The sequence below is a fragment of the Gopherus evgoodei genome, chromosome 13 (assembly GCF_007399415.2).
Source record: "Gopherus evgoodei ecotype Sinaloan lineage chromosome 13, rGopEvg1_v1.p, whole genome shotgun sequence".
NCBI classification, from domain to species: domain Eukaryota; kingdom Metazoa; phylum Chordata; order Testudines; family Testudinidae; genus Gopherus; species Gopherus evgoodei.
Window position 1 is genome coordinate 21,751,956 of NC_044334.1, and position 27,037 is coordinate 21,778,992.

General features: G+C 44.5%; 2 protein-coding genes across 21 annotated transcripts in view; one reads left to right on the top strand and one right to left on the bottom strand.

Moving 5' to 3' along the window:
- The window catches only part of PISD (phosphatidylserine decarboxylase), a 40,471-nt gene extending 35,491 nt beyond the window's left edge, over positions 1-4,980 (top strand). For all 9 annotated transcript variants that reach the window (XM_030583321.1, XM_030583322.1, XM_030583318.1 and 6 more), the window contains 3 exons: positions 668-814; positions 2,639-2,799; positions 3,174-4,980. In XM_030583321.1, coding sequence (XP_030439181.1) covers positions 668-814; positions 2,639-2,799; positions 3,174-3,398 — 533 coding nt within the window. In that variant the 3' untranslated portion in view covers positions 3,399-4,980. The remainder of the gene's footprint in view (positions 1-667; positions 815-2,638; positions 2,800-3,173) is intronic.
- Positions 1-27,037, bottom strand: part of SFI1 (SFI1 centrin binding protein) — a 78,697-nt gene that overhangs the window by 18,899 nt on the left and 32,761 nt on the right. For 7 of the 12 annotated variants that reach the window (XM_030583313.1, XM_030583308.1, XM_030583312.1 and 4 more), the window contains 14 exons: positions 26,541-26,643; positions 25,921-26,017; positions 23,324-23,484; positions 22,774-22,848; positions 22,046-22,120; positions 21,483-21,659; positions 16,362-16,624; positions 15,626-15,721; positions 12,096-12,378; positions 11,198-11,351; positions 8,382-8,480; positions 8,152-8,275; positions 6,965-7,067; positions 5,873-6,562 (listed from right to left, as the gene is read on the bottom strand). In XM_030583313.1, the coding sequence (XP_030439173.1) occupies positions 6,455-6,562; positions 6,965-7,067; positions 8,152-8,275; positions 8,382-8,480; positions 11,198-11,351; positions 12,096-12,378; positions 15,626-15,721; positions 16,362-16,624; positions 21,483-21,659; positions 22,046-22,120; positions 22,774-22,848; positions 23,324-23,484; positions 25,921-26,017; positions 26,541-26,643 (1,918 nt within the window). In that variant the 3' untranslated portion in view covers positions 5,873-6,454. Of the gene's footprint in view, positions 1-823; positions 1,392-5,872; positions 6,563-6,964; positions 7,068-8,151; positions 8,276-8,381; positions 8,481-11,197; positions 11,352-12,095; positions 12,379-15,625; positions 15,722-16,361; positions 16,625-21,482; positions 21,660-22,045; positions 22,121-22,773; positions 22,849-23,323; positions 23,485-25,920; positions 26,018-26,540; positions 26,644-27,037 lie in introns of those variants that run through there. The other 5 variants (XR_004003018.1, XR_004003017.1, XR_004003016.1 and 2 more) reach the window with 4 other exon arrangements.

Genomic DNA, 27,037 nt, shown 5'->3' on the forward strand with positions numbered 1-27,037 from the left:
GCTCTGTGTCCCCCTCTATGATCCAAGTATCAGCCTCCAGTTTATATGAAATATTAGGGGTTAATGAACCCTGTCAACTCAGCTTGGTGTAAAATGTACATTTTTGTAAAATAACATTTGCCAGAAGCCTTCTCCTGCAGCATTTACACAACCCAAACACTGACAAGTCTGATTTCACTGTCCAAGCTGAGGGAGGTGGAAAAGTGAACAGCATCAGTAGTGAGAAGTAAATTAGATTTTTGTAGTTCTTCCTGTTTTAATAATCTAAGGGTTGTTAATAACACAGGAAAGAAAATGTTTGGTTTATAGTTGCAGAAGGTGTGGCCTGAGAGCATGCTCAACACTGAAGACATCCAAGGAATTAATTCTGAGGCTGACTCATCTACTTACCATGCATCCTGAAAGGGATTTGCATGGTCCCAATAAGTGTGTTCACTGAGGGTGATTACACGTTTGGAATTCTGTTGCTGATTCATCCATGTAAGCTCTCTTGCCAGTGAATGCCCCCAGAGTCACTGTGTGGGCTGTATTTAGTGATCTGCTGTTAACATGGGTTTTCTGAGTATCACAGTAGCACATTTCCCATTGAAGACTTGTCACACAATACGTTCTCACAGATTTGTTTGTTCTTTTTAACCCCTTTTTGTCTTCTGCTGTTCCACTGCAGCCTCATCCCGCAACTCATTCCAGAACCAGCTAGTCACAAAGGAGGGGAACGAGCTCTACCACTGTGTCATCTACCTGGCGCCTGGGGACTATCACTGCTTCCACTCACCCACTGACTGGAGAGTGTCGCACAGACGCCACTTCCCAGGTAGCTTCTACTTCCATAAGTAAGAAGGGGAAACAGAGCAGGTGTAAAAGCAGGGGGATTACTGAGAGATGCCTCAGTCAGAGCACCTGAATTGTGATGTGCTAGAGAATCAGAGGGCAGCAGTTTGTCATAAAAAACACCCTGAGGATCATGCTCCCCCCAAATCCTGAATACTGTGCTCATGAATTTCAGGGCTAAATAGTCTACCAATTTAACTCAAATCATCCATGCTGAAGATGAATAACTTGATCTCTCAAATAAACACAGAGGTGTAGGGAGACCCAGATCTGTTTCCAGCAGACTTTACTGAAATGGCTGTTAAGAGCTTGAAGAATGCCAGTCAGCATCTTGAGAGGGAACAAGGGCATTCCCCACCCAGCACAGTAAACTGCCCTGTTGCTGGTAAAAGAGAGGATGCCCTAGAAGGGCATCTGATTGTTGTGGATAACCCTGCACATCAGAGACTCAGAGGATGACTAAGCACACTCACTTGATTTGAATTGGTTATGGAGTTTTGCCCTCTCCTTCGCAGTCATGCTCCTTAGTCCAGCAGATGGAAATTCATTTTTTTAATTACCTAGGAACAAAGAGAGGAGTTGGACTTGGTTTCGGTTTCAGATGCTATGTGTGAGAGAGAGACAAGACCTGGCAAGAAAGTTGATCTGCCAAGCTTCAGCGTGAAGCTAAGGTTTGTGGCTGAGTAAACCCTTTAAGCCAGGGGTTTCTTAGGGAAATGCTGCCAGGAGATCCATTGTAATAGAGCAATGTGCACAGGAGTACAGGCTCTAATGAAACATTCTAATGCACTGTGTGCTCCCCTGTATTGTGTGACAGGGTGGAAACCTGTAAGGTTCCTATTGTGATTCATTTTTTTGGGGATCCTAGATCCATTTATTAATCCTTCATGTTCACATCTGGCCAGCTATGGTGACTCAGATCTGCAGTACTGCAGAACCACTTCTTCACACATTGCAAAGGGCATCTGAGAGACTGGCAGGGGTTGGCTGGGGTGTTCTCTCCCCCCCCCCCCCAATAGCTTTGGTGAGGCAGCCCAGTGAGCTCATCCCTTAGATATAAAGACTTTTGTCTGCGTCCGTAGACTTTAGAGGTAGAGCCATTATGTGTCGTCAGATCTTAGCTCCTGTGGAGCACTCAGTAATCCAGGCTCAGAAAGAGGCTTATTTTGTTTTGAGTTCATTAGGGAGCTGGGTTCCTCCTCCTCGCCTGTTTGGTGATAGCAATGTTTTCAGGGCATGTAATGGTGATGCTGTGAACTCTGAGAGATGGCATTATGGTGAAATGGTGTGGTCTGAGCCCAGGGCAAAAATTAATTAGGTTGATGCATCTTTTGTGGAGGGGTGTTAATATGCCTTAGTTTCTGGCATAAATATTTTCCCTTCATTCAGCTCCTGTTGTTTCTAGGGGATGTAGCAGGACCTCGGACATGCTGAATGATAGAGCAGCTCTATGAGCTAAAGAACACTCATGTGTTATCTGCTCCCCACCTAGTATATCTACAGTGGAGCTGGAAGCCTGGGCTAGAAAGCACACTCCCAGCTGCAATGTAGACATAACCCTTAATAACAGTTCTATTTCTGCTAGTGCCCAGCTGAAGGCTTTACTTGCTGTGCACAGTGCAATAGAACCTCTGTGCATCTTCTGATCCTTCATATTCTTGGTAATAGTTAGCATTTGTCTCACTTTTTAGAAATGAGTTTTAATCTGGCCCTTTTTGTTGGTCTCCAAACTATTGTGCCTTAAATCTATCAAAATACTGATGCAAGAACAAAGAATACTTCATCTTGTTCTTCCTGTTTACTACAGGCTCCCTGATGTCTGTGAATCCTGGTGTTGCCCGCTGGATCAAGGAACTCTTCTGCCACAATGAGCGGGTTGTACTTACTGGTGATTGGAAACATGGCTTTTTCTCCCTAACAGCAGTAGGAGCCACAAATGTTGGCTCCATCCGCGTCTACTTCGACAGGGTGAGTGGGAATCCTGCCTTTGAAGTCTCACTTTGTTAATGAGTCAGTGGTACTATATAACTCATGTGAGGAAACAAGGCATAGCTGATTCATTATTTGATTTCCTCATAACTAATAGCAAGCTAAAGTTAACTCAGAAGATTTCTACCACATATTACTCAATTGGCACTACTGTTCATTAGACTAATGTAGTCTAGGACCAGGAGGTGAAGGTGGTGTCTGCTGTACACATCTTTTCTTCCACCTTGTATTTAGCACTGTTGCATGTTACTATCTGAAACTGTAGCCCAGGCATAGGGAGTTGTCAATCCTAGTAAATGGACAGAGCATACTAAAATTTGCAAATCATATTCCTTTCTCTCGTCTCTCTGCAGGATTTGCGTACTAACAGCCCCTCTTACTCCAAAGGCTCTTACAATGACTTCAGCTTCATAACCAACAATAACAAGGAGGGCATCCCCATGAGGAAAGGAGAACATTTAGGGGAGTTTAACCTGGGCTCGACCATTGTTCTGATCTTTGAGGCACCCAAGGACTTCAACTTCCATCTCAAACCTGGACAGAAAATCCGCTTTGGAGAGGCTCTGGGGTCCCTTTAGAAACTACAAGAGGATTTTGTATACAAAGGAACTCAAACTTCCAAGAAAAATGTTTCACTAATGGAAACTATCACTCAGCAGGACCTGGGTGAGGAAAATATTAAAACAACACTGCTGTGTAAAACTGGGGTAGGAGTATTTGCCCTATAGCACGTACCTATGCTGAGAGCAGTAAAATAACCAGCTGATCCATATACATATCAGGTACAGGTGCCTGTTGACCAGGGTGGTTTCTATCCTATCTTGTGCCTACAGTCTCTAACACTCTCCTCTTCCATGTGTTGCAAACTAGTTACATTCATACAGAGCCTGTAGGTCCTTATCAGGGACGGGAGAAGGCAGAGAGGATTAGCTACCTTTAAAGGGACACTGATAGGTTGACCTAGACCCAAGGTTTCACTTCTGTAAAATGTGGTTTTCAAACTTGCAGTCCCCAGAAGTCTCTAATGCAAACACGACATCGAAGTATGGAAGCCAGGAAGTCAAATTGCCTAGTCTTACTTTCATTGTCCAACCTAGGTGAAATGCACAATGTACATTAATGGCATCAGTGCTGAAACCAGTAAATTAGACTCAAATTCTGTTTAATAACATACTGGTAACAGGTATGGAAACTAATTTTTAAATGCCTTTTAACCTGTTATTGTCCCTTTAAAACTGGACTTTGCACTGTATTTTAAACCTGAAAACACTGTGTCTACATTCCATGTGGTTGAACTTGTCATCTTTTTGGAAAAAAGTGTATTTTTTTAGCTTGTAGCAGTCAGACTGTTGCATATTCTTCTCCCAATCCATAGTTTTATTTTTGCCATTCCAGGCCTTAAGGATTTCTTGTTTATATGAGTGGTAATTACTCTCCTCAGTCACCCAAAAACTACTGCGAGATTAATCTTGTGACATAAAACAGTAACAAGTGGTTTGGGGTCTGCTCCCTTCTGTATTGATGGGAACTCCCCCATGCAATGAGGAGAACTTCTCCGTTGCAGGGGGGATGCAGCCAAAGGATGTTTCCCCTTCTGCTGTACAGATGCTGCTGCTTATTGTGTTGTGTCATAACCTTCAGGGTCTAACACTGAGATCTTGATGTGGGAATTTCTCTCTGTACAAAACAATTTTAAATACATCAGGGCTTATAGTTTAGTGCACGGAGTGAAATGCCATGGGCACTGACTGTGTATTAAAAACTATTATGGACCTTGGGGGCAATCCAAGCTTGCTCCCCATGTGCACTAACTTGCTTTTCTATCCTTCAGTGGACTTACAAATATTTGTTTAACTTACCAAAAAAAGCCAAACTTCCGTTTTTCTTTTGCACTCATTGCTGACAGAGAGAAGCTGGGGCTGAGTGCTCTGCAGATTCATCCTGCAGCAACTTTAGGCTGTGTTAATTCATGCGAAGAAGGGTTAGATGGAAATAGTAACAACCTCCTTCATTAATGTATGGAACATGACACTAAGAATAGGAGTTTTAAGCTTCACGTTACCAGTAATGAGATTAACTGGTGCCAAAAGGGTTGAGAGCAACTCACTTCTCCTGCAATGTATTGCGTGTTCTTACTGAATAAATTCTATTTTGAGCCAAGGAAGTCTATTGCCTGTAAGTGAATGGGACACCCTGAGCTTGAAGGAATGGACTAGCTTGTCATCAAACCTGGCCCTCCCCCCTTCCTGTGAGGTCATCTACTCTTTCCCAGCTTGAGGGGGAGCTAGTGTGTTCTTTACAGATCTGCCTGCAGTTCCAAGGGGATCTTCTGAAACAAACTTTTAGAATGAACTAAAAATGAGACTGAGCACTGTAAAGGAAAGTCTGTCTCCCCTGGATGTGCTGGAGAAGACAAAATCAAGTATGTACAGCTGGCCACGCCCTATACACTTAACTGGTCAGTAGGAAAGAAAAGAGATGCTCAGTGTCTGGTAATATAGCCTGCCAAAGGCTCATAGGATGAGCTTGATTATTTAGCCTGTCTTGGTCAATGCAGGAGAGAACTAATCTTTTGGCTCCAAGAGTCAGCATTTCCTCATATTAAATGGGGGCTGCTTAAAATGGCTCTTAGTCCCCCGTCACCCCCCCACTTTGTTCAGCCCCTTACTGCTAGGAAGTTCAGAACCTGTGTATTATTCATCACAATGTTCTTATTCCAGCTAGGCATGAATTTTTTAAAACTCGATGTGAAATGCATGCAGACACCATTAGCCCTAAGGGTTGAAGCTATGACTAATTACCCTTCAGGTGCTAGAGGCTCTGTGAACAGCACAAGCCTGTTGCAGTGGGGTAGAGGAAGAAAGATTGAATCTCTTCCTCCACTGAGGCCTTTTGTCTTAGTTGTGGCCAAAACAAATTTAAGCTTTAAATTCCTCACTCCTCAACCATCACAGTATCTGAGCACCCAGTTCAAACGGGGGCTGAGAAAAGTTGCTACTGTTCTCTTTACTATGAATGTGTCAAACAGATCATTCTGCAGCAGATCAGCTCTTTTTGTAATGGTCTTAGCACGGTGGAAACTTGGCTGGTTAGCAGGAATGTCTTACCAACTGATCAGAGGAAATAAAAGCAGGGTTTCTGGAGAATACTAGCCATGCTGTAAGTAAGTTTCTCCTGCAGAGAGAATCCATTTAACTGGAACACTAGCCCAGTATTTCTGTATGTCGCACTATGATTTATGAACATTAACTCTTAATTTCAAACATTTTAAAATAAAAGTCTTAGCATTGTTTAGCTTGTTAATAAGCAGGGGCGTTTAAATAGATACTATAGTAATGGGCTCTATGAATACTCAGCTAAGGACTGTGATGAGTGCAGCTTTGTGCTGCACAGCAGTGTCCTGTTCCTTATCACAACTATGGTAAATAAATGAGGTCATGTCTCCCATATGCATGCAGCAAAAGGAAACATACATTTAACTGGAAGAGCAGTTTGGTTTACTTCCCTTCACAAAGTTAGAGATCACGTACATTAGGTGTATGTCCTCTTTGACATCAAAGCACATAATCAAAGATCGAACAGCCAGCCCATCCTACCACTGAGCTTGAACAACCATTCCAAGGTTTTAGACTTGTTACATATCCAAAGCAGTGCGAATGTCCTCCACGCGGGTGATGTAGCTCTGCAGACAATGTCTCCCTTCTAGCAGCACTTTAGTGAGAGCTTTGATCTGCACCTCCAACTACAAGAGAAAATGAAGGGAAGATGAACAGGCTAAATGATTAGTGAAGTCAGGAACGATTCATTCTGATGCTGTTTGGTTGAACAGCTTTCACACTCCCTCACTTGAATAGTAAAGTATCAAGTGCCAGGACTGAGTTACTCCTTGGGCAGCTGTGGCGTGGTGAGAAAAATGTGAAGAGTTTAATCCACTTTGTGCCCTGTTTCTCACTAGCCCCTTTGCTTGGAACAGTTTACCCATCCTCCTGTTACTAATCGCCCACAACTGCCTCCTCGGGCCTTCAGTCTTTGTTTCACAATCGTCCAAATTAGACTTAATCCATTCAGGGCAGGTTCCATTTCTCATCATTTTTACTCAGTAACTGTGTGGGACTGGCCTTCACACCACTACTTGGCCACATACCTGATCCAGCTCTTCTTGAATTTGCTGCGCAACATCTTGCTCCACTGCCCCGGTACTCATTTCTAGCCACTTGTGCAGAATGCGCGCCTGCCGCCGGCATGACCTGAGGGAACAGGTTAAATGGTGCCTGTTCTGAATAGGATCACAGCAAGCTAGGGTGAGACACAGAAGGCTCATTGTGCATTCAACTCATTTGCATCAATAGTTGTAGATGCCCAGGACACTCCTTACCAGCGAACATTGATGGGAAGGAGTTCAGCATCACTGCTCTTTCTAGATCATGTTATAAAAGAGATTGCATTTCCAGTGCCTTTCAGCAGTAAACATGCAATGCCTGGCTGCCAGGTGGGAGGTATAAGTACTTTGGGATGAAACCCAAGCCACAGCATATTAGCTGAAAGCTGGGTGGTGAGAGCCAATTTAGAATATTCCTGAAACTTATTTTAAACATTAGGCACCATCAGACCCACTGTAGGAAAAACTGGCTTCACCACTGCCATATAAGGGACCCATTTTCCAGTCTTTGGGCTCTGGATGTTAGAAGGAAAATGGTGAGAAAGGGTCCTTGGAGAATACAAGAAAGGTTGGGTGTTCCTCTCCTACTTTTGATCCACTGCTGCTTCTTTCCATAGCAGTAGGTTCCCCCTTAAAGTCCTGTTCCACTCTGAAATGTGACTACAAACCCACTTAGGGTTATAGGTTTGTGTCTAATTAACTACTTACATCAACGTTTTTCTAATTGCCTGTTCTACAAAATCAGGCTGGGATCTGAAAGCCAAGCTGGGGTCTTTACTAGGAGTCTGAATTTATGAGGAGGAGAGTCTGAAGTTGATATTCTGACTCAGTTATACCAATTCAACTCACTGATTTCAGATTATGCCCTCAGTATCACCAGTATAGCCACACTTCCTTCAGTGGTTGCTACAGGTAACAGTAAACAATTGCCAAGGATGCACAAAAAGGTAACTCCCTCCAAGCTGTATTGGCAGTACAGGTCTAATAGGAGTAAACAGAAAAACCAGAACTCTTATTCTCTTAGGTCAGCAGATGTAACTGAACAGGCCTAGGAGACAGATCTGCTGAGTAAGAATGTCACTCTTCAGAGCAGAACTGTACTTCCATATAGAAATGCAACACTGGATTAAGAGCACTCAATGAGGCTGGCTAAAGGAGACTTCACTACGTACTTGAGCTCCTGCTTGCTATCGTAGTAATGCTGCATTTGCTGTTGGATGTGTTGGAGCTCTGCTTCCAGCTGTTTCTGCAGCTCTGTTCTCTCCATGGAATAGCCTTGCCTCCTCTGACTTTCAGCTGAAACCAAACACAAAGCACACACATTATGATGCTGTTGAGGTTCTGTCTATTTCCCTGCTTCTTCCTCTCTGGGAAACAGACAGGCTTGTAAGCAAAAACTTACCACTGTGCCATGCCTGTGGGTTCTCATTGCTATCATGTGATGTGCTGCCTCTGTTATAATAACTGGAGCCTGAAAGATCTATCCCACTTGTGTGCTTAACTGTGGAAAAGTGGATAAAAAAGTTTATAAAATGATCCAATCACCTAACAGTAACTGTTGATGGGAAAAGATAATGAAAGTCCAACTCGGCCTGTTACATAAAATTGCTTATAAGAGTCAGCAAAAATTAAGACAGACTGAATTAGTCCAAACAAAAAGACCTTCTGCTATAAGTCAGCAACTATGTTGATATGTCTGGTAAACAAAAGAGTGTGGGACTGGAAGTCAGGCCTAATTTCTGACAAGTTTTCTGTTTAAGTGGTGAGCAGAACAATGAGAAGATGGGCTAGTTCGCTCATTACTTGACGTTTGAGGTCCTTAAAAAAAAAAAAAAAAAAGACTTTGGGGGAGGATTGAGATGGGTGAACTAAAGGAAGCAAGCTTCATATCAGGGCTTCCACTCACATCATCTCCTGGGACCTCTGGATCCTTTGGGACATCATTGGCCCTTCACTGTCTTGATTTCGAGATGAACACAGATGACATCACCACGTCCACTAGCTTTGGCTAAATTCCAAATACCACCTGAGGTGTAAAACTTTGGTTCTGGCTTTCACCTATTCTCTCATGCATCAATTTCCTCCCACACCTTATTTCTTCTGTTTCCTTTTGTGTCTTTCTACTAAGAATCTTTCTTAGCCTGCCAGGACTGCCACTTTTGCAAAAGTGCTGTGAACCTGCGAACAGAGAGGCAGCTAAAAGCAAAGCCTGATGCTGGTACAAGTTTGCCAGGCCTCGGAGTGGTGTGCCACGTACTGGGCCTGTGCTTCTCCAGCAGCAGGGCTGTAAGTAAAATTCAGCACTAGAGGCAGAAGCTGCATTTTCTCTCTGTACTGTTCTTTACTCTCCCTTTTAGTGTGTCTTTGTCTTGTTTGCAAGGAAACAGGATGAGACTTTAAAACGAACTAATTTTCTCCATTCCCCCCCAAAAGGACAAGCTATTACTATCTTTAATACCATCTAAAAGACTGTCAGAAATGGGGGTGGGCAGAGTTCTTGTACAAGCACTCTACAGCCAAAGAGAAAGAGAATAAGGGATACTGTTAAAATGAAAGGCTTCATATATTACATACATTTCAAATGCTTTAACTGTTTTGACTTTTTCTCTACCTTTAATAAAAGGTTAAAAAGATTTTTAATGGTGTATTTGGCCTGGTACTAGGCAGGCTGAGGTTTCTGTATTCAAAATGCTGAGCCTAGTTTGACTGTTTAGAGTTGCACAGTGACAGGGTCAAGTAAATGCCTTTAACTCTCTGACCCTATTTATTCTATCAAAATAGACACCCCACCACCTCTCGCCTCTCTTCCCGGGCTAACAGCAGAGTGGTTCTTCACCTGTGACTGGAACATGACCCACAAGAGGTTAAAGGAGCATAGGCCAAGATTTCCAACATACAGTACCCTACAGAGCCTGTACTAGTTACTGTTCATTTGACTCACTCCAAATTCAACTTGCGTATGCATGAGTTGTAGGGTCCTTCAGCATATGGCTTAGCAGTACTAAGGATCTGTGGTTTTGGACCTGTTATGCTGTGGGCCAGGAAGAACAAGATACTCACTGTACAATTTACATTAGGCGGAAGCACCTCACCCCAATCCTATGCAACATTTAGAACCTGCACTTCATGCTATAATTCAAGATAGACCCTGGGCATAGTGCAGACAACCACTTTGAACTGTAGGCTGCTGTGTTCACATCCTACCTGCTCACTACGGTTCACGTAAAATTTGGCATTCAATCAAAGCACTGCTGTGATGAGTGCTATAATGTGTCACTTGCTTCCTTGACTATCCCTCTCCCTCCATTGGGTTCTCTCCATAAAACCCAAAGCTGTGGTTTTAGCTGCACACGTGACCTCTTTTCCCTAGCCCTTCCCCTTTCTGGGGCCCTCAGAGTGTTTTTAATACCTTGATGGTAAGCACTACTCCAGGAACTACTTGTATCAGTAAAATTGTTCCTTGCATTACGGGACATCTTCTCTAGCAAGTTTTACCATTCTATGAGGCAGGGAGGAGGATGTATTTGGGTTATGCTGTATGAACTCCTCAGCATTAAAATAGGCTTTGCTCTTGGTCTCTCTGGCCAGGGTAGGCCCTAGAACAGTGGTCCCCAACATGGTGCGTGGCGCCCGTGGGAGCATCTTAATGCGCCTGTGTCCTGGCCCCCAGGAGAGCACCCACCGAAATGCTGCCAAATTTCAGCAGCATTTCAGCAGGGACACCTCTCAATGACGCCGCTTGCCGTCGACAAATGACGTCATCGGGAGGCGTCGCCCCTGAATTTCCGCGGAGACGCCTCTTGATGACATCACTTGTCAACAGCAAGTGGCGTCACTGAGAGCCGTCGCCACCGAAATTCGGCAGCATTTCGGCGGGTGCTCTACCGCCGCAGTGGTCCTTCATCTGGCACCCGCCAAACGAGAAGGTTGGGGACCCCGGCTCTAGAGGTTCCCACCCTTCACTTCTGGAGAACCTGTCTCTCAATTAATCCTCTGAACACCCTGGAGCATAGAAAACTGTATCACTTGTATCTTCCCTTTCAAAAAACAAATGGCTGACTTCTTCCTCCAACACACAGTCAGCTCCCTCCCACTCAATGAGCAGGTAGCTTTGCCTCTTCCCCAACCCAATCTTGCATATATTGGGGGAGGCTTTCAGTGCTGCCACGTCAGGGATGGCTTGGGGATGGCTGCTGTAATTTAGAACTGAGAACATACCTGCAGTTTTTGGCCTGTTCTCTTTTCCTGTGGCAACTTCGGGCTGCAGCAGATGTGCCTGCGAGTTTGGCTGCTTCCTCTCCTTCCCCACAGTGGCCTGTTGAGGGTCTTGGAGAAAAGTTTCCAGGTGACCCTTCAAGGGCTGACCCTTATTCTACAAAGCCAGGCATACAATAAGGTGACACAAATACAGCCATCTCACTTCTCAACTAGGATTCAGGGGAGCAGGGCCACAAAGGGCTTTAGAACAGGACTCTCTGTACATAGCCTAACATACTACGCCCTCCTTCCACTGAGGGGGACCCTGCATTTACTTGGTGTCCACAGGTGCCTATAGTCAGCCTTGCTCCTTACATGATACTTCATGAAGTCAGAGCTTCTGCCATAGAGCAGAGGAATTTAAATGCTGTTCAAATGTTTGCAGAATCCCATTCCTTCCTTCCCCTCCATTTTTTTGCTAAAGAAACCTGCAGGCATACAAGGGGCTGCTGAATTTAGTCAGTCTCAACTAGATTTCATCTGGCTGTAGGTACTCTGAACCTTTTGATAGAGCAGCACTCTCAGATGTCAGCAGCTAGTAATGACAGCTTGCTGAGAAGGGGACAGGACCAGGAAAGACGTGAATTCTAATGCAATACCACACACATCAATTAGCCAAAAAGCAAATTGTTGCTTCAGATTGTCACTGCAGTGACTGTGGCAAGTGGAGGAGAAAGGACTGATGTGCATTTGGAGTCTATCTAACTTGATCTATTAAAAAGGCAGGACCAGGAGCTAGAGGCGGCACAGGCCAGCTCAGGCAAGAAGGGGTGGGAGCCCTGGAAGAAAGTCAGACAGTAAAGCTGCATCAGCCAACTCCAGTTGTCCGGTATTCTAGTTACTTCTGCATGAAACTCACCTTTTCTGATTCACATCTCAAACGTGACATGAAGGACGAGGGAGGCAACAGCACTGGCTTTGGACTAGTCTGAGCAGGATGGCATGTGCCATGTGTCCAAGATGGTACACAGGTTAGAGGAGTAGGCACAGTAAGGGAGCATGAGGAGTAACTAGTGCTACCCATCTGGAACAGCTGATTGCAGCTGCTTCGCTCTGTATGAGTTGAGGCAAGTGAGGCCCCAGCCTGAGCAGGATGTTTGTTCATGGATGTTTGCGGCAAAGGCACCTCTGGTCCCTCCAGTCTAGAAGGGGAAGGAAAGGGAGAAGGGTTTGTTACTTTCCAGCCAGCCCCATATTCTTCTTTATATTCAATCCAGAACAGCCAGAAGGGAAACACACAGTTATAACCATTCACCCTGGTGGAGGTTAATCCCCTGCAAGGAGTCAGACAGCCCGGTAAGCAACTGAAAAATACCATATATGTTGCTTAGCAACACTGCCTTCAATCTGTGGCACAGGATAAAAGAAACTGTGCTGCTCCTGCCATGAAAAGCACTGTTCCTAAGGGACAATAGCAACCTGGTTAGGACCCATGTTAAGTTCTTTAACAGGCATGTAATGTTATGAGTGTGATATAATATCTCATTGAAAGGTGACAGGGCCAGAAAGAGTTAAGGATTCACAGACTAACCTGACCCATGGCCAAACTTTAAAAACTGGTTAGGAAGATATGTAAATGAATAGAGCTTTGAAATGCAAGTCTGCATTGTTAGAGGTAGAAGGGTAGATGTTTGCTCAGGTCTTGTAATGTAAGCAAACAAGTCTTGTCTATTGCTATGGCTTTAATTCAAAGATCAAAAAAGAAATATTAACATTTAGGAAGATACTTGAGTAAAATAGTATTATTGTCTATGTGTCTCTTTGAAGGTTGTGGTAACCTGTATCTAAACTGTTTATTGGATAAATTACCCTGTGTTAATTGCCAGGATGTTTGGGAAAAGAAAAGTTAAGCCTATTGTTTTCTCAAGCCAAAAGGTTGCTGAAAATGTATAAGAACCCTGGGACACGATCCTACTTCATCTCAGATCCTTAAACCATAAGGATTAAGATCCCCAGTCACTGACTGGAGTCACCCTGAATATGGACATTGGACTGTAACCTGTGGACTGTTTCTAAAAGGACTTTTGGCAACTACAAGTTCATCTCTAGTAGGTATCTAAACCTCAAGAATTGAATTCAAGTCTGTCTGTATATCAATCTTTTAACCAACACACACTCTCTTTTAAAATATTTTATCTTAGTTAATAAGAATTGGCTAATAGTGGGTATTTGGGGTAAAATCTAAGTTATAATTGGACCTGGGTATGTGGCTGATCCTTTGGGATTGGAAGAACCTTTTCTTTTATATGATGAGATAAGGTTTCCAGTAATCATCATCATATTTGACAGGTGTGTCTGAATGGAGGCCTGAGGCTGGGTACTTTAAGGGAACTGCCTTGTTTGGACTTCTAAGTAACCAGTGAGGTACTGTAGAAGCTGTTTTGTGCTGGCTTGGTAAACCTAAGTATTGGAATATCCACCAGCTTTTGGGGTTTGTCTGCCCCGTTCTGTCTGCAGTTCACCTTAATTGAGTGACCTCTGCTGTCTCCCACGGGCAGCACTGTCACAAGGCAGCAAGCCTGAAAGAACCAACACAATCACTAAAGATCAAAAAAGCATCAGATAGAGATGGTGCCTGGCAGTGTTTCCTCTAATTTTTTACATCCATGTGTGGAATGAATTTTGTTATGTGCACCAGTATGGAGGTGATGTGTGACATCACCTTCATATTGGTGCACATAACAAAATTCATGTGAGGGGTGGGGTCGAGGAGTTCAGGGTGCAGGAGGGGACTCAGGGCTGGGGCAGACGATTGGGTGCAGGTGGTGAGAGCTCCAGCTAGGGGTGAAGGCTCTGGGGTGGGGTTGGGGGAATGAGGGGTTCAGGGTGCAGGAGGGGGCTCAGGGCTGGGGCCAGGGATGAGGGGGTTTGGGTGCAGGCTGTCCCAGGGCTGCAGTGGGGAGAGAGGACTCCCCACAGCCTGCTCTTGCCGCAGCAGCTCGGGGCCGGAGGAGAGGTGCCTCTCCCCAGCTGCAGCAGCTCCGGTGGGGCTGGGCTGGGCTGAGGGAGGGGCTCCTCTCCCTGGCAAGTCTGGGGCAGGCCCATGCTGGGGCTGGCAGGAAGAGCCACCTCTTCCCGGCGTGGCAGGTCCATGCTGGGGGAGAGGCATCTCTTCCCGTCGCACCCTGAGCCCCTGTGCAGGGCTTAATACTGTAAGCCGCACAGACATGCAGCTTAGAGGGATCTTAGATGCCTGGTATCTCCCCTCCTAGAGCATTTTAACCTGAAACTGTTGACAGAATTTTTTTTTTTTTTTTTAAAGGGTAGTGTTCAGAGAGTATATTTCTACATCACTTTGGTCCCAGCAGTGGGGACCTGATCCAGGTTTAGACAGCACAGAGAATGGAGAGGGAGAGAGAGAGAGAGAGACTTCTCTGAACTGCAGTATCTTCCTTCTCTCTGAAGCTGTACCATCAGCTATAGAAGTGGGGTTTCTAAAGAGAGCATGGAAAAGAGCCTACTAAATACTTTCAATAAGGTTTTCCTGTTGAAAAACTTTTGTTTCTACAGCAGGTGCAGCTTCAACCCATTAATTTCTGAGAGAAGTGATATCAGAGCTAGAGTTGGAACTGACAGCATAACAGATGGCTCCTTGAGCATCCTCAGCACTGTAAATCACATGCAGAAGAGTGACTGCAAAAATTGTAACTCCTTGCTCAGCAGCTCTGCACCTTGTGGTTTGTTAATTGACTAGCAAATAATTCTTACTCCTCTTAGCCCTGCAGAGCAAATTCAGCCAAGACGGGGGGGAGCAGGGGTCTATTCTAGCTCACACCTCATTAACAAAATTGTTGATGAGGTTCCACTGGCAGTTCCATTCGTATTGTCTGGTGTCTCGGGACAAAAGAGGGCAGGGTTTAGGATCCATTAGCCAGCAAGCAGTCAGTGTGACACTCAGATTCCAAGTTAAGCTGCAGGGCAGGCAGTTAGAAAAAACAATATTTGCTTGTAAATTGAGCCCACAAATTCTGGAATTCATTGAGGCTCCAAACACAGACAGCTCCAAAGCCTTTTTGTGCACTCTTTGCAGAGTAGAACTTGCGCCTCTTTTTGGGGGCACACTGTGTTTTAGATGAATTCAGTCTTTCCCTCAAATTTACGTACTGGTGAAACTAAGCTCTTAGCACATGGTAGGTTAACCCCTCTGACTGCTCCATTATTCTGTTCCATTGTGTAAGCAAGCTTAAGCTTTCAATGTCACTGTGCTGCTCTTCATATTGCACAGAAGAGACGTCTATGCAGAGTAAGATCTCAACACAACTTAATACATTTCACAGCTCACAAGGTGGTACATTCAGCTAGCATGGCAGGAGCACAGAAAGAGGGTCATTGCAATCACCACTCCAATTCGATTCTCTTCCCCTACTTTTAAAGAGTGAGTGTTCTTACTCATTGAAAGGTATCCCCAACAAGCCCTCTCTCTCCAGAGACTGCAGCAGGAAGTCAGGTCTACGGGGCTGTAGTCTTGCCTGGCGGACTGCGTTTCTGGGGAAAAGAACAAAAACTTAGGCAACTGCTAAGATCCCTGGGACTCCAGTCCTTGACTGAGGCAGCTTTACAAAATCCCCCCTCCTCAGTCATCCTCCTGCCCAGACAAAATGCACTCTCAGCATGAGATCACCAGCAAGGTTGGCAAGAGATTTTTAGGGAACAGCTTTCAGAAAGCACATAGTTCCCCTTTCCCATAAAGCCAGGGAGTGGACTGACCAATTTCAGCACAGCTAACACCTAGCACAGTGAGACTTAGCAGCAGCTCTGGGACCTTGCTGTGGTAATATTTCTATCCCTGCACCACTTTGCAGGTATTCCTGTGAGAGCTCCCACTTAGAGATCACCAGGACCCCAGTAATCCATTGCCATACAGTGAGGAAGTTCCATTGGGAAGTCATTAAGCTGGGCTAGTAATGGGCTGCCAAAGAAGAGTCACGAGTCCTTCCATTATTCATGGGCAGCTGTATACATTATGCAGCAGTTCTATTATAACTCAGGATTAACAGACATATCGTGCAGCCAGGAGGGAGGGGAAGTTGTGTGGAAATTCACAGCAGCCACTGTGGGATTTAAGAAATGAACTTAGAAATGCAATGCAAGCGTAATACAGGATATGCTGAAACTTGATACTCACAGCTCACTAAGAACCAAATCCTCAGCAGCAAGAAGGAATGGCAAATTGTCGCTCTTCATGGGCTGCAGCATAGAGCATGGAGTCACTACCTTTGCTGCGTCTCCTCCTGCCCCAGGGTTGGCATCAGGCATGGGCATCTTAAATGTCACCCTCTTCTTCAGAGAAGGCAAAGAAGAGTGAGGCTTGTCCAGGTTCCTGCAGAGAGCCTTTCGTTTCCACAGCATGGCACAACGATACACTGTCTGGTGAAGGCTGTAGGCTGCCTGCCAAGCAGAAAGAGAATCAGGTCATTAGATGGATTAGAATAGGGGGAAGCAGCAGCATGCCACCCAGGAAGGAGGCTTCTCCAAGGAAGGGATGTCCTTGGGAAGTAGCAATGGATAACAGGATGGTGTTTGGCTTCTAGGTTTGCCCATAAGCTCTAGGTCTAACTGATCGCCACATTTAGGGTCAGGAAGGAATTTTCCCCCAGGTCAGATTGGCAGAGACTCTGTAGCATGGGACATGGGTCACTTGCAGCTTTAAACTAGTGCCCATGGTGGATTCTCTGTAACTTGAATTCTTTAAATCATGATTTGAGGCCTCGCATAACTCAGCCAGAAGTTATGGAACTAATACCAGAGTGGGCGGGTGAGGGTCTGTGGCCTGCAATGTGGAAGAGGTCAGACTAGATCAGAGATGGCCAAGCTTACTGACCCTCCGTGTCACATACGACAGAAGTTCGGGAGCTGACGTGCATCTGCTGGGGCTCAGAGATTCTGTCCCATGGGAGGCACCTGCCAGGGTTTGGGGCTTCTGCCCCAATCCTGCTGAAGTCCCAAGCCCAAGCAGGTGTGTCCTGCAGGGCTGAAGCCCCTAAACCCCTCTTCCCACTGGGCAGAAGCCCATACCCCACCACCCCGCTGCAAGGCAGAGATCCTGGGCTTCCCCCCAAAGTCTGACAGGTGGAGAATTGGGGGGGCCTCCACGAGCCACACTTTAACTGTAAAAGAGCCACATGTGGCTCGCGAGCCAAGGTTTGGCCACCCCTGGACTAGATGATCACGAGGAGACCGTCTGGCCATACTGGGTGAGACCAAAGGTCCATCTAGCCTAGTATCCTGTCTTCTGACAGTGGCTAATGCCAGGTGTCCCAGAGGGAATGAACAGAACAGATAATCATCAAATGATCCATTCCGTTGCCCAGTCCCAGCTTCTGGCAAACAGAGGCTAAGGACACCATCCCTACCCATCCTGACTAATAGCCATTGATGGACCTACCCTCCATGAACTTATCTAGTTCTTGGCCTTCACATCCTCTGGCAAGGAGTGCCACAGGCTGACGGCATGTTGTGTGAAAAAAATACAACCTTTTGTTTGTTTGTTTGTTTGCTTGTTAATTTCATTTGGTGACCCTTAGTTCTTGCGTTATGAGAAGGAGTAAATAGATTCATAGATTCCAAGGTCAGAAGGGACCACTGTGATCATCTAGTCTGACATCCTGTATAACACAGGCCATAGAACTTCCTCAAAATAATTTCTAGAGTGGTGGTTCCCCCACAGGAAAAACAAAACAAAAAATCACACCACCACCTAATCTTGATTTCAAAATTGTCAGTGATGGAGAATTCATCATGATCCTTGGTAAATTATTCTAAGGGTTGATTATCCTCACTGTCAAAAATTTACACCTTATTTCCAGTCTGAATTTGTCTAGGTCCTACTTCCAGACTTGGATCGTGCTATATCTGTCTTTGCTATACCGAAGAGCTCATTATTTAATATTTGTTCCCTATGTAGCTAGTACTTCCTTATTTACTTTCTCCACACCAGTTATGATTTTATCTATCATATCCCTCCTTAGCTGTCTCTTTTCCAAGCTGAAAAGTCCCAGTTTTATTAATCTCTCTTCATACGGAAGCCGTTCCATACCCTTAATAATTTTTGTTGCCCCTTTTCTAAATCTTTTGCGATTCCAATACCTCTTTTTTGAGATGGGGCAACCACCTCTGCCCACAGTATTCAAGATGTGGGCATACCATGGATTTATATAGAAGCAATATGATATTTTCTGTCTTATTCTCTATCCCTTTCTTAATGATGCTCAACATTCTGTTAGCTTTTTTGATTTCTGCTGCACACGGAGTGGATGTTTTCAGAGAATGATCCACAATGACTCCAAGATCTCTTTCTTGAGTGGTAACAGCTAATTTATATGTATTTTATATGTATAGTTGGGATTACGTTATCCAGTGTGTACTACTTTGCATTTATCAGCATTGACTTTCATCTGCCATTTTGTTGCCCATTCACCCAGTTTTGTGAGATCCTTTTGTAGCTCTTTGCAGTCTGCCTGGGACTTAACTATCTTGAGTAGTTTTGTATCATCTGCAAATTTTGCCACCTTACTGTTTGCCCTTTTTCCAGATCATTTATGAATATGTTGAATAGGACTGATTCCAGAACAGACCCCTGGGGGACACCACTATTTACCTCTCTCTATTCTGAAAACTGACCATTTATTCCTACTCTTTGTTTCCTATCTTTTAACCAGTTCCCAGTCCATGAGAGGACTTTCCCTCTTATCCCATGACAGCTTATTTTGCTTAAGAGCCTTTGGTGAGGGACCTTGTCAAAGGCTTTCTGAAAATCTAAGTATACTATATCCACTGGATCCCCTTTGTCCACATGCTTGTTGAGCCCCTCAAAGAATTTTAGTAGATTGGTGAGGCATGATTTTCCTTTACAAAAACCATGTTGACTATTTCCCAACAAATTATGTTCATCTATGTGTCTGACAATTTTGTGATTTACTATAGTTTCAACCAGTTTGCCCAGTATTGAAATCAGGCTTACCATCCTATAACTGCCAGGATCACCTCTGGGGTCCTTTTTAAAAATTGGCATCACATTAGCTATCCTTTAGTCATTTAGTACAGAAGCTGATGTAAATGATAGGTTACAAGCTACAGTTAGTAGTTCTGCAATTTCACATTTGAGTTCCTTCAGAAGTCTTGGGTGAATACCATCTGGTCCTAGTGACTTATTACTGTTTAGTTTATCAATATGTTCCAAAACCTTCTCTAATGATACCTCAATCTGGGACAGTTCCTCAGGAATGGGGGGAGGGATAGCTCAGTGGTTTGAGCATTGGCCTGCTAAACCCAGGGTTGTGAGTTCAATCCTTGAGGGGGCCATTTAGGGAACTGGGGTAAAAATCTGTCTGGGGATTGGTCCTGCTTTGAGCAGGGATTTGGACTAGATGACCTTCTGAAGTCCCTTCCAAACCTGATATTCTATGATTTGTCACCTAAAAAGAATGGCTCAGGTCTGGGAATCTCCCTCACATCCTCAGCCATGAAGACAGATGCAAATAATTCATTTAGTTTCTCTGCAATGGCCTTTTCATCCTTGAGTGCTCCTTTAACATCTCGATCATTCAGTAGCCCCACTGGTTGTTTAGCAGACTTCCTACCTTCTGAAGTACTTTAAAAAAAATTGCTATTATTTTTTGAGTCTTTGGCTAGCTGTTTTTCACATTCTTTTTTGACCTTCCTAATTATATTTTTACACTTCGTTTGCCAGAGTTTATGCTCCTCTCACTGCTTCTTTTACTTTGTTGGTTAGCCAAAGTGGCCCTGTTTTGGTTCTCTTACTATGTTTTTTAATTTGGGGTATGCATTTAAGTTGAGCCTTTATTATGGTGTCTTTAAAAAGTTTCCATGCAACTTGCAGGGATTTCACTTTTGGTGTTTTATCTTTTAATTTCTGCTTAACTAATTTTCTCATTTTTGTATAGTCTCCCTTTCTGAAATTAAACGCTACAGTGTTGGGCCGCTGTGGTGTTTTCCCCAACACAGGGATGATAAATATAATTATATTATAGTTGCTATTAGCAAGTGGTCCAGCTATATTCACCTCTTGGACCAGCTCCTGTGCTCCACTTAGGACTACATTAAGAATAGTCTCTCTCCCTGTGGGTTCCCAGACTAGCTGCTCCACAAAGTAGTCATTTAAGGTGTCAAGAAACTTTGATCTCTGCATCCCGTCCTGAGGTGACATGTACCCAATCAATATGGGGATAACTGAAATCCTCATTATTGATTTTTTTTGTTTTTAATAGCCTCTCTAATCTCCCTGAGCATTTCACAGTCACTATCACCATCCCGGTTGGATGGTCGGTAATATAGCCCTACTGCTATATTCTTATTAGAGCACGGAATTACTACCCATAGAGATTCTATGGTATAGTTTGGTTCATTTAAGATTTTTACTTCATTTGATTCTACGCTTTCTTTCACATATAGTTCTACTCCCCTACCAACACGACCTGTTTTGTACCCTGGTATTACTGTGTCCCACTGATTATCCTCATTCCACCAAGTTTCTGTGATGCCTATTATATCAATATCCTCATTTAATATGAGGCACTCTAGTTCACCCATCTTATTATTTAGACTTCTAGCATTTGTGTACAAGTACTTTAATAACTAGTCACTTTTTAGCTGTAATTGAATGGAACTCTTTTTCATTTGACTGTTTCTCATCAGATCCTACCCGTATTTTATCATCTTCAATCCTCTCCTCCTTATAGGACATAGAGAATCTCCATTAATAGATCCTCCCCCAAGAAATGTCTCTGTCTGAACCACATGCTCCTACACACCTGCCAGCTTTCCCTCAGCCCTTAGTTTAAAAACTGCTCTACAACCTTTTCAATTTTAAGGACCAGCAATCTGGTTCCATTTTGGTGTAGGTGGAGCCCATCCTTTCTGTATACCCCCTCCTTTCCCAAAAGTTTCCTCAGTTCCTAGTAAAGCTAAATCCCTCCTCCCTGCACCATTGTCTCATCCACGCACTGAGACCCAGCAGTTCTGCCTCTCTAAGGGACCCTGCGTGTGGAACTGGAAGCATTTAAGAAAATGCTACCATGGAGGTCCTGGACTTCAATCTCCTACCTAGCAGCACCTGTCTGAAGTGTTACAGACCCCGCTGAGCAAAGGGACAATGAGGTCTGCTAGGAGATGAGGACAGAATGGTACCTCTATATCAAAGAAGCAATGAACATAAAACCTGAAATCCCACTTCACTTCAGGGCAGGTGTAGTGCCCAAGACAGAGCAATGATGTGAGTCTTGTTTACCTTCAGCTGGTGCTGGGCTTGAAGCTGCCCCCGTAACTGTTTCATGCCAGCCATATATGTCAGGATCTGGGTCACACCCTCCTTCAACAGGGCAGCACGGTAAACCGCTACAGCTTTTTCAATGCGGCCCTTCTTCCGCTGCCGCTCCAGGGCAAACCCCAGCCAGGCATCAAACACCTGCAGTAAAAAAGAAGGAGCAGCAAGCTGCAGGAGTATTGCTACAAGAGTTACTGCCTCTCAGAGGAGAGAGACCTAGGCACCAAAAACTCCCCAGCAGACCATAAGTCCCTCCACAGGACAGTAACATCCAGAGATGTATCATGGCTAGTTTCTGTCCTAAAGGGATGGGGGACAGTGTGTGGAAATCAGCTGGAGTTAGACAGAGAAGTCCCAGGCCAATGGTTTTTATCAGAGGAGCATCAGGGACCAAAGATACCCAGCACCTCAGAGCAGCACAGGGAGCTCTGAAGATGAAACAGAGGAGAAGGTGCTCCCTGGCCCATCTGCCCGGGGAGCTGACCCTACATGCATACACAGTGCAGACCCCAAAGTGCACACCTTACCTTCCCCTGCAGTGAGAGTGACCAATGCCACAGTGCCCGCACTGTCTCCTGCCGTTCCCATTGCTTCTGCGCCAGCTGTTAACAAAACAAATCACACAGCACCTGGTTCAGCAGTTAGGCATGTATGTGCTATACCACAGAGATCCCAGCAGAAGATGAAGAGATGTAATTTACAGAGGCGATGGAGATTGCAGAGGGAGAATGCATCAGCTCCCTGTGCCTTCAACTCCTTCGTAAGGGTCACTCACACTGCATATAAGCTCAGGGAAAGGCCCCACCTATGGAGCGCCTGAAGGGCATTAACTTTTCAGTTTTGAAAGCAAAAGGATTAACTCTTTAGCCTGCAGGGCTGCCTCTCATCACCCACGGGACATTTCCACTGGCCACAAGAAAGAGCTGCTGAATATCATTCATTGGGGGTGGTTTTTTCTTTAAACACTGCCAACCCTTGCACACTGCAGCCTGACACCGACACCCAGTGCAAGTGGGTGATGGGGATTTCAGTGAACTCCATCCCTTGTCTTTAGGCTGAGAGGGTTACCCTAAGGCCACAGGGATGGGTGTACCTCATGCTAATGGAGCCACCAGCCTAGATGATATTTGGACACAAGCTTCCTTACACTCCCCCCATATCACTGTATTTCAGTGCCGCAGATGGAGTCTGAAGGAGAAAGTTGGACAGGACGAGCAGGAGGCTCAGTGCCTGTCTCTGTGGGATAGTTTCTCACTTGTCTCTTCCAGCAGGAAAAGCAGGTAGAGCAGAGTCTCTGAGTCATCAGCTGGTCTCCCCGTCTCTGCAGGAGCTGTCATGGAATCAGCACAGTAAGTCATACTGACAGACACACACCACTTATCTGGGCCAGCTGGCAGGAAAGCAGAACAGGGACCCAACTATAGTAACCTTCCATTAGCATTAATGACAGCCAGAGAACATCAGTATGACAGCGCTCGACAATCCATCCTTTGGCAAATATCCCTGAGCCCAGCATGGATTTCCCTCACCAACAGCCCACACAGGGCAATCCCAGCCCTTCCCAATCTCCCCTCCCAAATGAGAATGCTCTCCACTCCCTTCTCCCAAGGGCTTTATGCTGTGACAGGTGATGCACAGAGATGCCAATTCCTCCATGTTGCACAAGGCTCCCACTGCTCTCCAGCTTAGACTGTGGAAATGAAATCTGCCTGCAAAAGTGCCCCTCGAAGGGGACATCTGCTGTGGAGAGAGCTTTCTCCATCAGACTGGAGCTTTCACCTCTCACTATCCCTGCTCCTTCTCACCATCTTTCCTATGCACTGCAGATGATACTGCTTCCACTTTGCCAGGCACTCTTGCAGCAGTTGCCTCTGGTGGTGCTGAGCTGCAGTGTCTAGCTGGACTCTCAGCACCAAGGACCTCGTGGTGAATTCCTTCCAGTGAAGAAACGTGGCCCTTAAATGCACTGTTACAAGAAGAACCCATGAATCAAGGAACCAGCAAGATGCCCATTTCTATCTCAGTCAGGAGCACCCAAGAAACCAGCTTTTTAATCTCCAGGTTTGTTTGACAATATTTCTCAGTGCCTACGATAGTATTTCACCCGGAAAGAAGGTGGTCTTGTTGTTAAGGCACAGGATAGGGAGTCAGGAGACCTGCAGTGTCTTTCCGGCTCTGCCAATAACTTTAGTTGTGACCTCAGACAAGTAACTTGACTTCTGTGCCAGTTTCCTTATCTGAAAAATGGGGATAATACCACCTCCTACCTGTAAGTGGGGGGGGCTGTAACATTAAGTCAAAAATGTATGAAGTATTTTGTGAGTCTTGGACAGAAAGCATTATTAATCCTAGTTACTTTTAATTAGGGCTGTCGCGGGCTTAATCGCACTTTAAACAATAATAGAATACCATTTATTTACATATTTTTGGATGTTTTCTTCATTTTCAAATATATTGATTTCAATTACAATACAGAATATAAATAGTACAGTGCTCACTTTATATTACTATTTTTTATTACAAATATTTGTGCTATAAAAAACAAAAGAAACTGTTTTTCAATTCACCTCATACAAGTACCATAATGCAATCTCTTTATCATGGAAGTTGAACTTACAAATGTAGAATTATGTACAAAAGAAAAACTGCATTCAAAAATAAAACAACATAAAAGGTTAGAGCCGACAAGTCCACTCAGTCCTACTTCTTGTTCAGCCAGTCACTCAGACAAACAAGTTTGTTTACATTTGCAGGAGATAATGCTGCCCTTGCTTCTTATTTACAATGTCACCTGAAAGTGAGAACAGGCTCTCTCATGGCACTGTTGTAGCCGGCATTGCAAGATATTTACGTGCCAGATGCGCTAAAGATTCATATGTCCCTTCATCTTCAATCACCATTCCAGAGGACATGCGTCCATGCTGATGATGAGTTCTGCTCGATAACAATTCAAAGCAGTGCAGACTGACGCATGTTCACTTTCATCATCATGAGTCAGATGCTACCAGCAGAAGGCTGATTTTCTTTTTTGGTGGTTCGGGTTCTGTAGTTTCTGCATCAGAGTGTTGCTCTTTTAAGATTTCTGAAAGCATGCTCCACACCTCGCCCCTCTCAGATTTTGGACAGCACTTCAGATTCTTAAACCTTGGGTCCAGTGCTGTAGCTATCTTCAGATATCTCCCATTGGTACCTTCTTTGTGCTTTGTCAAATCTGCAGTGAAAGTATTCTTAAAATGAACAACATGTGCTGGGTCATCACCCAAGGCTGCTATAATACATGGCAGAAACACATGGCAGAATGTAGGTACAACAGACCAGGAGACAAAATATTCTCCCCCAAGGAGTTCAGTCAAAATTTAATTAACACATTTTTTTAATAAGCGTCATCAGCATGGAAGCATGTCCTCTGGAATGGTAGCAAAACCATGAAGGAGCATATGAATATTTAGCATAATTTAAGTAGGATTGAGTGGACTTGTAGGCTCTAAAGTTCTCCATTGTTTTGTTTTTGAGTGCAGATATGTAACAAAAAAAAAATCTACATTTGTAAGTTGCACTTTCATGATAAAGAGATTGCATTATGGTACTTGTATGAGGTGAACTGAAAAATATTAATTTTATCATTTTTGACAGTGCAAATATTTGTAATAAAATCATATAAAGTGAACACTGTACACTTGGTATTCTGTGTTGTAATATAAATCAATATATTTGAAAATGTAGAAAAACATCCAAAAATAGTTAATAAATTTCAATGGGTATTCTATTGTTTAACAGTGCGATTAATCACCATTAATTTTTTTTAATCGTGATTCATTTTTTTGAATCACGGGAGTTAACTGCAATTAATCAACAGCCCTACTTTTCATCAAGATTTGCCTGAACCTCCTGGTATTTGTTTGGCCCTCATCACTGTACTTTTTGAGCTTCTCACAGCCATTAATGAATTTTATCTTGACAACACCCCTGCAAGGAGGAAGTGTTATCCCTATTTTAGAGATGAGGAACTGAGGCTCAGGGTAGATTTAGTGACTGACCCAAGGTCACACAAGAAGCCTGTGGCAAACTGCTTGAATCCTGGGCCAATGTCCTATCCAGTAGACCATCCCTCCTAGCCTAGGAACGATCTCTTAATTTGTACACAGCTAGTCAACCCATGAACACCCATTACATTGCAGAAAACCCTGTAGAACAATGTCACTACCACACAGTCTTCATGACACAGTCAGTTCATCTCATCTATGCAGAGTAAATACATAGTTGCCTTACAGAGATGTGTGTTTCTCGGTTCCACACATGGACAAATGAGTGTCAAAATTCATGCAACAAAGCCACACCCTGCTCTAACACAGTGACCAGGTCCTTTGCAGAGTGCTTTACATTCCTGGTCCCCGCGGCTCACCCATATCCAAACACCTCCTGGCCTGCCTCAGAGCCGCTGCCTCCTGCTGACGGCAGTGCACCCGCAGACAGGTAGTGTCCCTCCACTGGAGTAGCACCTAGGGAGTCAGACCAGAGGGACAGGATACAAACTAATACTGCAGTACTCTTTGGAGGTTAGAATTGAAGTCAAGTGCCTCCCATCACCAGCACAACAAACCCTGTCACCCCATCACACAAGTGAACTGCAGCAGGTGTGGGAAAACCCTCCACTAATGGAAATTATATGCCCCCAGAGCAGGGTTCCTAAGAGCAGCCGTTCATCCCATATCCCCTTTGCATTTCTTGAAGGGGTTTTCCTCCACACAGCCAAAGCTGCCATGCTATTCCCTTCCAGGAAATGGAATAGGGAAAGCTGTGGACTCCCTCACAGCCAGTGCCGGCAGAGACTCCTGCTGAGATAGGCTGGGACTCAGAGCAGCAAGTTCCCCAGCTTCTGCAGCCTTCTTTGTAGTGGCTCCTATGCGAAGCTGTAAGCTTCCCCCGACTAAGAACTACTGTACTATTCCCTGAAGTGACTCCTGGTGGACTAGTTCTACTTCTTGGCTAAAATGGCCTCCAAGTCCCCTACACAGATCCCACCTTTGAGAGAGTTGATCTCCTGTAGTGCAGTTCTGCCTGTACAGCTTTCTTAGCCTCACCCACAAGGGCAACAGTATTTTCTCTCCAGATACTCAGCATCTGTCTAAGCACAAAGTGGGAAACAGAAAGCTAAAGATCAACAGTGATTTTCACCACATACTTTTCCCCTCCTCTTGGAAGCTGGCTCAACCTTTGGCACCTTTCCATTCATGGAGAGGAACCCACAAAATTGCTGTATCCACAAACCAACCTTTGTTTCTAGTGTCTTAAACATAGCCAAGCACCTGACATCATGCCCGCAAGTGCAGCCAGGCAATGAAAAAAAAACAGCAGCAAAATACAGTTTCCAGTTGATACAAAAAACTAAAGTGACTGCAGATAATGCAGGGTGACCAAGGCTCTTCCTGGGCCTGCCACCTATAAGAAACCAGACAAACTATATCTGCTCCAAGAGCACCATCACTTTAAGATCATAGCAGAGTCCATCCACTACAAGG